The 12958-nt window shown below is 54.8% G+C and overlaps 1 protein-coding gene across 1 annotated transcript in view; it reads right to left on the minus strand.

Moving 5' to 3' along the window:
• TCERG1L (transcription elongation regulator 1 like) overlaps positions 1–12958 on the minus strand; it is a 195287-nt gene that overhangs the window by 39153 nt on the left and 143176 nt on the right. Inside the window, exon 8 of the mRNA XM_086681204.1 lies at positions 2648–2717. Within this exon, the coding sequence (XP_086537330.1) occupies positions 2648–2717 (70 nt within the window). The remainder of the gene's footprint in view (positions 1–2647; positions 2718–12958) is intronic.

Consider the following 12958-nt stretch of genomic DNA (forward strand, 5'->3'; position numbering starts at 1 on the left):
CATCCAGCGTCTCCTCCAACCCAACTCCAACATCATCAAATGGTGGCTCCATGTGCATATTTCTGGTGCCTCGGGAAGCTCGTTTTGTTTTTCAGATCGTGGATACGTGTATGCAAAGACCAACAGAGACCAGCTTGGCTGATCCCCATGGTCTAAACATAAAAACAAAGACATGACACTCTACTCCCTTTCCTGGAGCCGTTGGCCCCGTGAAAGGCACATGGCCACAGGGAGCCTCTGGCCGTGCCGACCGGCAGCCCTGGTCCCCTTCGTCCCAGGGAGGAGCCATCCCTGCATCCAGACAGACCCCTGTCTTGGGGAGGACAGTGCTCACCATCCCCTGCAGTGTTTCTAGAAAGTTCTGTGCTGTCTGCTTGTGATCAGTTGAAATTACAACATACCTGGGCCCTGGTCAGCAAAACGATTTTTTAAGGGGTGCATAACAGGGAGAGACCCAAAGGCATCGACGTGAAAGGAATGGGGACCGCACAGGGCTAACTCTGCAGGTCTGGGTCTCCAACCTCACTGGTCCGTCCTCAGTCCCAGAGAAGAGTCCCATCCCGACTGGGGGTCAGGTGTCAGGCGCCCGGTGCCCAGCGCTCGCTCTCCCTCCCTCCCTCCCCCTCCTTCCCTCCCTCTCTCCCACCTTCTTTTGCCAGGAAGCCACCCCTAAGGGTTGAAGAGGCCGGGATGGGCACAGGCTGAGACAAGATGGCATTTTCCTTCATCACCGTAAACAGGTGTCACCGCGGGAGTCTTACTTCTAACGCACTTTTTTTTTTTTTTTGGTAGCAATAATATTGAGAGTGTATTTTTAAGACTGTACAACATAAGGCTAAAGAAGAATCAGGTGAAAGAAGGGCGCCTGGCTGACTCTGTCGGTGGAACATGTGACTTTTGATCTCAGGCCCCATGTTAGGTGCAGAGATCACTTATAAAAGAAAATCTTTAAAATGTTAAAAAGAAAAAAAAAAAAAAAGAAGAATTGGGTGGCATGGAAATGGTGACAGATCATGGTTTTCACCAAAACACATAGATCAGTGATGTGAGGTCTATTTTCCTCAGATATACAGACGATGATTTTTCTTTGCCACTATAGTGATCACACTTTCCGTTGTGATGCTATTAAAAAACCACCAATTTGGGGCGCCTGGGTGGCGCAGTCGGTTAAGCGTCCGACTTCAGCCAGGTCACGATCTCGCGGTCCGTGAGTTCGAGCCCCGCGTCAGGCTCTGGGCGGATGGCTCGGAGCCTGGAGCCTGTTTCCGATTCTGTGTCTCCCTCTCTCTCTGCCCCTCCCCCGTTCATGCTCTGTCTCTCTCTGTCCCCAAAATAAATAAACGTTGAAAAAAAAAAATTTAAAAAAAAAAAAAAAAACCACCAATTTTCACAAGTTGGCTTTGGAGTCTTAGCCAGCACCTTCCCCTTGTCTCCCTCGCCCTCACAGCCCCGATGGAAGGCTGGAGCCCGCCCACCCGGCCATCTGCCTCCCTTGTCCACACAACGAAGCTCTTCTTTGCACTGTTTCTGTGTCCAGAGACTCGTCTGAAACGCTTTCCTTTCAGAATGACTTCAAACGTGAGGCTCTTTTCTGCGTGAGCAGGGCGGGGGCTGTGCTCTGTCTGCAGCACCTGCCTCCTCCGTGCTCGGGTTCTAAGGCACATTGTGTAAGGAGAACGTACCCACGGTGCTCACCCTCCGGGGGCACGCTGATCCCTGCCGCCGGCCGAGGCCATCCCGTGAGAGGCGGGACAAGGGGGCGGCTGGTGCGCGGCCGGGAGCACACACTGGGCCACGATGAGGGCCGGGCTCTGGCAGGACATGGGCACCCCCTGAGCTCAGGAAGCGGCCCGTGACTCAGGCTTCACAGGTGGCCTTTTATATCCCCCTCCTTCTCTGCCAGAGGCGGGTGCCGGACAACACGGCCACGCCTTCTGCCCGCTTCCTAGGGGCTTAGACACACGGACCCGGGCTTCACCCCTGACGTGGGGGTCAGAAGGAAAGGAGCCACGGAACCGGCCCAGCAGGAGGGGCTGCAGGGGTAGCAGTCAGAGGAGGGTCCCGCACCTGCGTGTGCTGCCCGCACCACAGCCACAGGGTGACGAGCACAGAGAGCTGTGTATTCGCTAGTGTGACCACAGTCACATGCCCCCTCCCCCCCCCCCCATCCTCTGTCACCTTATGCTGTCATCGGGAGCTTCTGCAATCTCGCGCAGGTGGGAAATCTGAGGTCAGGGTGGAATTATTTGGCCCAAGTCACAAAGCAAGAGGCGCTCAACTCCAGCCCCAGACCTGCCTGACCCGCAAAACGGTGTCCTCTCCTCCCCCCACACCTGGCACCTTCCATCCACACCTTCAGGGCTCCGGGTGCCAGGCCAGGGCTGAGCACGTGGGCACCAGGGAGGGCCAGTGCGGGCCCGACGCTGGCCAGTGTCCAAGGTGCCTGGAGTCCTCCCGGGCACCTGCCTGCCGAGGCACAGGGCACCCGGAGCAGTCACTGAGGAGGAACCTGGGACCTCCTGTTGCCTGTCCACTGGTTACACCTCTTCATTGCTCACACGGCAGGGCCAGAACGATCCCTTTTCTTTCCACACCCCCCAATTACCCACTAAGGAGAGACACAGGAGCAAAAGGCATCGTCACCTACCGGTTCCTCTTGGTTCTCATGTTTCGGTCTTCCCTGCCATCCTCAGACCTCGACCCATCGCTGTGGTCGGCTGGAAGAAAACCAAGTTAACAAGATTGCCGGTCAGCGCCCATAACCCTGGCAAAGCCCGGGCAGCCCCCACTTCCAAGCGGAGTCAGCTGGAGGGTCAGGAAACATACTTCCCACAAAGACTGATATCAAATCCTGGAACCAACCTTCCCTTGGTACTCGCTCTATGTTCCAGCAGAAGAGAGATCTGATTCTCTTTCGTGCAGAGAAGGCATCTCTAGCTGCTGCCCGTGTGTAGAGGCTGCTAGATCGTCCAGAGAAGCCAGAGGCTGGAGACTGGGAGGTGGGCATCACCCAACCCCCACCCCCCTGCCCCGCCGGCACCTTGGGACTCAGGCCCTGGATAAGCCCTTCTGTGTCACGTGCCCCAGCAGGTTCTCACAAGTGACCTGAGAGACCTGGTCCCCCCTCTGTCCACTGCAGTGAATCACCCCACTTTTTTTTTTTAATATTTTATTTATTTTTGATAGAGAGAGACAGAGCACAAGTGGGGGAGGGGCAGAGAGAGAGAGGGAGACACAGAATCTGAAGCAGGCTCCAGGCTTAACCGACTGAGCCAGCCAGGTGCCCCTCTTTATTTTTGAGATAGAGAGAGAGACAGAGCGTGAGCAGGGGAGGGGCGGAGAGAGAAGGAGACACAGAATCCGAAGCAGGCTCCAGGCTCCGAGCCGTCAGCCTAGAGCCCGACGCGGGGCACGAACTCACCAACTGCGAGATCGTGACCTGAGCCGAAGTCGGACGCTCAACCGACTGAGCCACCCAGGCGCTCCGTGAATCACCCCACTTCTGCACACGGCATGTACCTCACTGCTGGCCATGCAGCTTCTTCAAAAACCCAAACTGATTTTGAAGACAGGCCCCCTGTTTCCATCCTGAGGAGGCCGGCCTTGTAAATATCTGATGAGCTTTTGGAATGAAAAAGTAAAAAGGTGCTTCGGCATTTCTTGCTTGTCTCCAAAAGGGAAAGAGGAAAAATGAGTGTCAGGATGCTTCCAGAGCATTATTATTATTATTATTATTATTATTATTATTATTCCAGTCCTGACAGATGAATGGTTTCCACACGCTCCCTGGCGTCACAGCTGATTTCTGCCCTGCTTCTCATTCTGTGTCCGTCACGCACAGGAGACCACTTTCTCGTGCCCGTGTCCCGTGTGGGCAGAGGTGCAGGGGGCTGGGCTCCGTGGAGCATCCCCGGTCTCCGCGTCCCCCAGCCCACCTGGCTGCCTGAACTCCGCCCTTCCTGGGGAGGCTCTGCCCCGAGAACGGGGCCACGAAGGATGCGCTGTTTGGAACCCCAGCGAAGCCTCCGCCCCCCACCTTTTCATAGGCTTCTTCCTATGTTCAGTGTGGGGCTGCCTGCAGGAGGAGAGAGTCGGGTTCTGGAAGCTCCCGGCTGCCCCAGCCCAGCCGTCGTCCTGGTTGGGGTTCCTCCCACGCACAGCCACCCACGCCAAGCCGCGTGCACTACACCACGCCATCACGGGACCAGTGGGCGCTTGCCAAGAACCTTCCGGAAGCCCCTTCTGGAAGAGGCTCGCCCAGGAAGGAGACGTTACAGACACGGACATTGTCCAAATGAAGATGGGGAGCGGGGCTCCCTGTGGGACAGCGGGGAGGGGTGGTCCGGGACCTCAGCCCCGGCAGCCTCCGCGGCACCTGGGGAGCCCTCGTGCAGGGAGCCTCCTGCGCTGGCGACGCTTGGGGCTGGACGTGCTGCAGGTTGCTCAGCACATGCCTGTAGCAGGGGGGACAGGTCCCAGGTGCGACAGCCAGAAATGTCTCTAGAAACTGCCAAACACCCCCGAGGGAACAGAAGCCCCCTCCTGGTTGAGAACCAGGCCTAGAGACGAGAGCATTTGTGACACCAGCTGATATGGGGGGGACTCACCGTCTTCACGCTCCACACTCTCTTCCCACATGGCCCGTCCAGGGCGCCAACAGTCAGCCCTTCTAGGCCGCTGCCCCAAGAGGCACACGCACCTCCCTGCCCCTACCCTGTCCTCCCCATCCGGCCTCTCTGCTTCAGTGGCCCACGGGCACCCCAGCCCTGCACACTCAACCTGTCCACCCCCGTACCCACTCTCCCCCGTCCCTGCCTCCACGCCTGCCAGACCCCTGCACCTGAGACGCCAGGACTGGATCCCGGCCCCTCTGCCCCGGGGGGGACAGGGGTCCCCCAGGGGCTCCGCCTCAGTGACCCCAGAGCAGCCGCGAGCCTGCCCGTCTGCATCTCAGGGTGTCTGAAGGTGCACCTCCTTCCCAGAGCGCCTGGGGGGAGGGGACGCTGCAGCCAGGTTTCGCAGAAAGAGAGGGACTGTGTTTTGCCATCTGCTGGCCTTTCAGGCAGAGAGGACGGGGGTGACGGGGAGCAGGCAAGGTGTGGCCAGAATAAGAGACCAAGTGGAGCAGAGGCAGACCACGCCCCTCGCTCTACTCCAGTACACACTTGAGGGAGGGCAAAGGGTAGACGTGAAAAATCAGAAGTTTTTTCAGGAAGAACGAGGCCATACAATTATAAAGCTATTGATTATTTTTTAAAGATCTTTTGTTGGTTTGTTGTGGATAGTCTCGTCGTGAGGAAAGTAACCAAGACACAGAATCCAGAAGCCGTGAAGGAAAATATTCGTAACTGCAACTGCCTTTAACAGTACAAGACCAGAAGGAAGATCACGCATTCGGCAGAGCGGGGGGCGCTGGGGTCGGCAGCTCCTCCGGATGCCCACCGAGCTCTGGATTCGGACGAGACCGCATAGCCGCCCGGATGAGCCGCCAGCCTTCAATAACCGCAGAGATAATAACGGAGCAGAAACTCCAGAGGCCACACGCAAGGATCACACGTTTAAGAAAATCGTTTGGAAAAGTCACAAATGGATGCCTCCAGTCCTCCACAAGCAGGAACCAGAAACCCCTGAGGATAGGAGAATCCGTTTTCCAGGATTTCCATGTAATAAACCCAGAAAGTCCAGTTCTCAACAAAAAATTACAACCCATACAAAGAAATAGGAAAGCGTGGCCCATTCACGAGAAACAAGAATTGGACAGAAAGCATTCCCGAGGAAAATGACCTGCGAACACATGAGAGAGGTAAATGTGGGAGCTAAAACCATAAAACTCTTAGGGGAAAACACAGGGAGACATCCTGACAGCAGATTTGGTAATGGTTTCTTACCCATGACACCAAACCACAGGCGATAAAAGGAAGAAAACCCGAGACATGGGACTTCATAAAATTAAAAACTTTTGTACATCAAAGGACACTATGACCACACAATGGGAGCAAACGTTTGCAAATCACATATCTGCCAAGGGATTAGCACCCGGACCATGGGTGAACTCCTACCGCTCCACAACAACACCACAAACTAAGACAAAAACAACCCAATTATAAAAAGGACAAATGGCGTGAAGGCACGCTTCTCTAAAGACACCATACACGTGGCCAAGAAGCACGGGACAAGATGTCACACACCCTTAACCATTAGGGAAACGCCAGTCAACACCAGAATGATGCGCCACTTTGCATGCTCTATGGTGGCGATCACAGTAGCAGTGATAATAATACTAACGATAAAAACGAGATCAGCGGGTTCTGGCGGGGACAGAGAAGGATGGGAAGACCCCCGTGGTGGGAACGTAAAACAGCATCACTGCTGTGACAGAAGAAGTCTCGGCCGCTCCTCAAGAGGCCAAATGTAGAACTGCCCCTTGAGCCAGAAATTCAACTCCTCGGTATGGACACAGAAGAACTGAAAACAGGGACTCAAACGGTATCTGTGCGCCGATGTTCATACTAACACAATTCATGGTAGCCAAACGGAGGCAACAGCCAAGCGCCCATCAACCGACGGACAGACAGGAGATGGGTCCATCCACACGATGGGATATCATTCGGCTGGAAACAGGAACGAACGTCCGACAGAGGCTACAGCCTATGCGGATAAGCCGAGAAGACACTAAGCTCGGTGAAGCCAGTCAGACACTAAGGGGGCAGGACCGCCTGGTGCCACTCGCAGGAGGCCTATGAGCCGGCGAGTCCATAGCCGTGGGGGGCGGGGAAGGGAGGCTCCCGGGGCTGCGGGAAGAAAGTCACGGGGACCTGCTGATAATGGTTACGGAGTTTCTGTCTGGGGTGAAGACAGAGCTTTGGAGGATGTGGTGATGGTTGTACAACAATATTAAGGAAGTTAATGCCACCAGATCGCACACTTAAAAATGGTTACAAAGACAGACGCCAAGTTACGTATACTTTAGTACGATCAGAAGAAATTCGGGACCGATTTTTTATGGAAAAAAAATCAAAAGATGAGGAAAAAAATACTGTAATCGTGCTGTAGCCCAAATACCGGTATCTACAACACTCCATATATTTCAATAAAAGAGACAAAGACTTAAGCATGTCACGGAATACAAAACAAAACAAACGGCCAATAAACCTGTGAAAAGGTTCAATTTCACTCAAAACTTAAAAAACGCCAGTCGAAACAAAGAATGGTTTTAAAATTCAAATGTGGATGATCTCTGGTGCTTGCAGAAGTGTGCAGAATCTATTAGTGGGTCTGGGAGCTGGGCTATTGTGGAGGAAAATTTAAAAGGCATGTACCTTTTGACCTGGCAGTTCGAATAATACGAATCTGTACAATACAAACGCTTGTACAGATGCTCCTAAGATAAATACACGTGCACAAAGACATTCTTATCAGCACGTCCAGCTGAGGGAGAGGGAGCGGGAGAGAGGAGGGAACCTTGCACAGAGGACCTGAGCACTCTGCGGGAGAAGCCTGGGCCCCGGGAGCCAGGGTCAGTGCTGGCCAGATGTCCAAGTCCCGCCTACAGGACTGCCCCACGGGCCCGCCCAGAACACAAGGCTCAGCAGGCCTGTCCTTCCGCTCGATGGGGGCCAAGCTTTGACGGGACAGTTGCACCCCTGACCTGAGTTCTCTGCCAATCGCCCTGCGACAGCTCTGTCTGCATTTCCTAAAATCCATGAAATTTGCAACAGATGAGTCATTCATTTAAAATCGTTGTCCCAGGGGCGCCTGGGTGGCTCAGTCGGTTAAGCATCCGACTTCAGCTCAGGTCATGACCACGTGGTTTCTGAGTTCGAGCCCTGCGTCGGGCTCTGCGCTGACAGCTCAGTGCTTCCAATTCTGTGTCTCCTTCTCTCTGCCCCTTCCTCGCTCGTACTCTGTCTCTCTCTCTCTCTCAAAAATAAATAAAGCATTAAAAATAATAATAATAAACACATAAAAGTTGCTGTCCTGTGCTCTTTAGGACTGCTGTTTGTGAGCCAATGGGAAGAACGGGCACCCCTGTTCCCTCCGAGACCCAGAGGAGAAGCAGCCCCCACGACCGTGGCTGCCCGGGGCGAACGGAGGGGCAAGGTGGGTGCACTTTCCTGCTTGGCCACGAGCCCCGAAACCTGTCCCCCAGGCTGGGTCAGGGCAGCTGGCAGAGGTGGGTGGGGGTGTCAGCACCGGGGGACACGAGGGAATCCCGGGGCAGATCCAGGGCCCTGCACCGTGGCTCCATCACCTCCACCAGCTGGGGGCCTCCTGACACCAAAACTGGTCTCTGCGTTTCTTGTTTGTCTGCAGGTGGTGTTCAGTTTACGGCCTGGCCGCTGGTCTGGGACTCACTTTGCTCCTCCCCCACTGCCCCTAGGCCCCCTGCTCACTGCTGGGGTCGGGTGTCAGCCCCGTCCCCAAGTACACAAATGACTGGTCTGGAAAGGAACTAATGTCCTCCTCCTTCCCCTTCCTTCCCTTCCTCCTTCATTCCTGGGTCCGCAGTCAGGGGGTGACGGCTTGAAGCATTAGGTTCTGGGGAAAACCACTTTGAAAAATGCTCTTCCCGCCTCTCGGGGTTAACAGCTGCACAGACGGGACCCAGCCCCTGCATCAGCGCTAACTCAGCAGTGTTGCTGACCCCGGTTGAGCCTCTGCCCTGCCGTCCTGGCCACCCAGCTGCAGGAAACAGGGAGGTGACTGTTACGGAGCTTCATGAAGACCCCTGCTGTGATGCCTGTCCCGGCTGCCTGGCGCATTCTGCTAGGAGTTCAGGCCCCCTGACCCTGCTTTCTGGAGGCATGACCTGTCCCCACTCACCTGCCCCATCTAGGGTCTGGGTCATTCATCCCGCAAAGAGGAGCCACGGGAGGGGCCCCCACGTGTTGTCGGGTGTGGGACACATGTCACATGTGAAGGGCAGTGTCCCTCCCAAATAGCCGGGACAGCTGAACTCTGCTTGGGGCGGGGGCTCTGCAACCTGATCCCTAGGGACAGGTGATGCCCACACTGGAGTGTGGCGGACGAGTCGCTGAGCCCGGCCACCTGGTCCCCCTGTGGCTCGGAGATCCTCGTGCTGTCCCTGGGCAAACAAAGCCGGGGAAGTCACAGCTGTGTTGACTCACGGGGATGGTTCTATGTCCTACTTGGCGAAATGAACGTCATTAGCATTGTACATCTGTCTTGAATATAAATGACTAAAATGTTTACAAAGCAATTGAAGCCAAGTGACGTCCGTGCCCCCTCTGCTGCAGGTTGGGGACAAAGCGGCATTAGAGAACAAAGCCGCCTGCACCTGACTGTGGGTGTGTCAGGCACAGGGGGAGGTGCGTTCCCCTCACAGGCTCGCAGCTCACGAGAAGCCTGGTGGAGTCGGACCCACCAGGGTGCAAATCCGGGCCCCCCGCCTGACAGAAGCGTGACCTTGGGCCATCTCTTTTTTATCCCCTCTTCTGTAAAATGGGTACAAAGCCAGTGGGTTGCAGAATGATGACCCCAAAGATGGCCGTGCCCGGTCCCTGAAGCCTGTGACTGTATCAGGTTAGGCTGCAAAGGGAGATTTGCAAAGCATCCTTCCTTGAGATGGGAGAGCATCCCGGGTCGTCCAGCTGAGTCCAGTCTCATCAGAAGGACCCTGCCAAGCGGAGGAGGAAGGCAGAAGAGTGTCCAGAAGGATCTGAGGTGCTGTGCTGCTGCCTCTGTGGTAGAGCAAGGGGCCCGGAGCCCCGGAAACCAGGCGGCCAGCAACACGTCTGCCGACACCCTGGGACTTAAGTACCGTGACAAACTGGCGTTGTGGCAAGCTGCTAAGCGTGTGATGGTGTGTCCCAGCAGCGACGGGTAGTTCACACAGACGGCGCCCGCCCGGTGAGGCTGGGGTGGGCTGGGCCCGCCGGGCGACGCACCCCTGTTTTCTGTGCGCACGTCCCTGCCCTCCCCCACCCGTGCCACCCGCAGCCCAGGTGCGAGGCCCGGACGGCCGGGAGCCCTCCACCCGGCACGAGAAAGGGGGGCTCTGGTGCCGCAGGGGAATGCGGCCCAAGAGCCGAGCGTCTGATGGGGCCGTGGACACCGAAGCCCGCGGACGAGCGCGAGCGCCCTCTGAACCGAGGCCCCGGCCGAGGCCCCTGTGCGGCTGGGGGGGGGTCGCAGGTGCAGGCTGAGGCTGGCGCCTCTCTGTTCACTCCGGTTCCGCAGGTGTCTACTCTCAACGAGCCGTGGACTTCAAGAGCCGAACCCAATCAGGACACGCTGCCAGACGGTCAGGAGACGGTCCCGGGCTCTGTCTGACTCTCTGAGCGACGCCACCAGAATGAAGGGGCTCTGCTGCTCGTCTGCTGACTGACGAGCGGCTCGGCACTTTTGGCCGTGCTGTGTCCTGGACCCCGAAGCCGTCTGGCACCATCAGCCCCTGCTTGTTTGCCTCACGTCCCCGGCAGGCACGCGCGCTTCTAGAACCATCGCAGCTAGATGTGGCAGCTCTTTTATAAAACTCGTGTATTTCATTTGCCTCTTGAAAGATAATTGGTATCCACTGGAAGGCTTAATTGTTCCATTCCAGACCAGAAACAGGTATTCATATATTCAAATCCATAATGACTCACAGTCGAACAAAATGTGAAAAACAAAATCCTCCACCAAGAACAATCTTCCCTGGAGCTGAGTCTTATAATAATTAGGGTCAGATCACTGATGAGTCATGATGGATGAACAGCCAGGGAAAAATGTCACTTGCTGAAGGCTGGAGGTCATCAACTCTGCCCACTAATCGCTAATTAATCCTCCACAAACACCCTCTGTCCTAATTGTTTGCGGCAAACACAACAATTTGGGCGGGTGGGTCTTAGGAAATTAGAAATTATGCACGTAAATGTCAATCCTACCCTGCGACAGGAAGTTGCACTGAGGTCATTTGCATATCTTGAAGATTCAGGTTAAAAAAATACTGGTTTAAGAAAATCTCTTCCTCTCTTTACAAGAGGAAGCAAGGTGAAAACTTGTTTTGTAACTACACATAATCTTAGTAATCACATATCTATCTAGGTAGAGTAGTTTGGGTCATAGTAGCAGGTTAATGGATGACAAAATATCCTGATACAATAAATCTAAATTCATCAGATATTTCTGCTTGTGTTTGTCAGACTTAAGACTCAACTCTCTACCTTTTTTAAGTCTAAAATGAGATTCTGTTGGGAGACTCAAGTGGAGCACTGATCTATGACCCACGTAACTCAGATCCCTGCCATTAAATTAATTAAACAAGGAGGCCACCAGGCTGACGTGGCTCTGATTCCTTGGAGGTCTACTTAAGCAAACCGAAATCTAAGCCAGTAAATATCTCAGGTTGCAACACCAATCAAAACACTAAGGATGACCGGGGCGCCTGGGTGGCTCAGCCTGCGAAGTGCCCCACTTTGGCTCAGATCATGATCTCGCAGTTTGTGGGTTCGAGCCCTGAGTCGGGCTCTGTGCTGACAGCTCAGAGCCCGGAGCCTGCTTCGGACTCTGTGTCTCCCTCTCTCTACTCCTCCTCTGCTCATACTCTGTCAAAAATAAATAAACAGTGAAAAAAAGTGCTAAGGATGACCAATCACAAATAGGCACCTGTGTCTGAAGCTGTCGCCAATCAAACGGTTTCCCTTCTCCGCTTCCCCACCTTGTCTGTCCCCCTCACCGCCCTGCCTCCGCCGGCTCCCATCAGCTGCCCTGACTGCTTCTGCTTTGGTACTCCCCAACTGGAACCGGCTTCTGCTCAAACAAATTCTTCAAATGTTTAATATCCCTCAGCTAATCCTCAACCCCGTCCTCCACCTACAATCCCCACAAGCCTTGAAATGGCAGGTGACTCAGCGGGGAGCTCTGTGCATGCCTCTGTTTCTCCTAGACCTGGCTTCATTAGACCCAAAGGATAGAAGCCACAGGGCAACCATGCATTGACTGTTAATGAGCTCCTTCCTCATGCCTACCAATACTTCGGGGGGAAAAAGAGGAAAGGGAGGGAAGGGAGGGAGACAGGGAAGGAGGGAGGGAGGGAAGGAGGGAGAAAGGGAGAGAGGGAGAGAGGGAGGAAGGAAGGAAGGAAGGGAGGGAAGGAGGAAGGGAGGGAGGGAGGGAGGGAGAGAGGGAGGGAGGAAGGAAGGGAAGGAGGGAAGGAGGGAGGGAAGGAAGGAAGGGAGGGAGAGAGGGAGAGAGGGAGGGAGAGAGGGAGAGAGGGAGGGAGAGAGGGAGGGAGAGAGGGAGAGAGGGAGGGAGAGAGGGAGAGAGGGAGGGAGAGAGGGAGAGAGGGAGGGAGGAAGGAAGGGAGGGAGGGAGGGAAGAAGGAAGGAAGGAAGGGAGGGAAAGAGGGAGGAAGGGAGGAAGGAGGGAGGGAGGAGGGAGGAAGGAAGGAAGGAAGGAAGGGAAGGAGGGAGGAAGGGAGGAAAGGAGAAATAGCACCCAATTACCTATAAGTACGTAAGCTAAGGACACTGCCTGCATTATCCGTCTTTTACCAATCAAATAAAATCCCAGCTATCACAACTGCACCCCGTGTTTCTAATGGGACTGGGGAGTCCTGTGAGGCCCCAAGGTGTGCAGTGTTTTGTGGTCCGTGAGTCAGGGGATGGTTTTCTATGAGGATTTGTTTTCAGACCTTCTGTCAACAAAATATTCCCTGTAAAAACGGACACCACTCAGTCAAAGGAGGAAACAAAATCACAAACCCAATTCGTAGTGTCCCTGAATGCAGCCAAGCTTTTACAGATTCAGTTCACGATGCACCTAAAGCACTTGTCTTTTCCCAATGTGGGTTGCCCCAGGCTCTCTGGAGAAGGGAGGGCCGTCTTATGTGAAACAAGCATATCACACTGTCACCTCTCAATCCTGAGGACCACCACCAGCTCCGGAAGGGCAACACTTTCCAGGCTCTCAGCGCTGTTAAAAGTGCTAAGAAAGCTTTTATAATACCGCTTTCTAA

Source organism: Puma concolor, chromosome D2 (assembly GCF_028749965.1).
Source record: "Puma concolor isolate L17-30 chromosome D2, mPumCon1.1.hap2, whole genome shotgun sequence".
Lineage (NCBI taxonomy): Eukaryota > Metazoa > Chordata > Mammalia > Carnivora > Felidae > Puma > Puma concolor.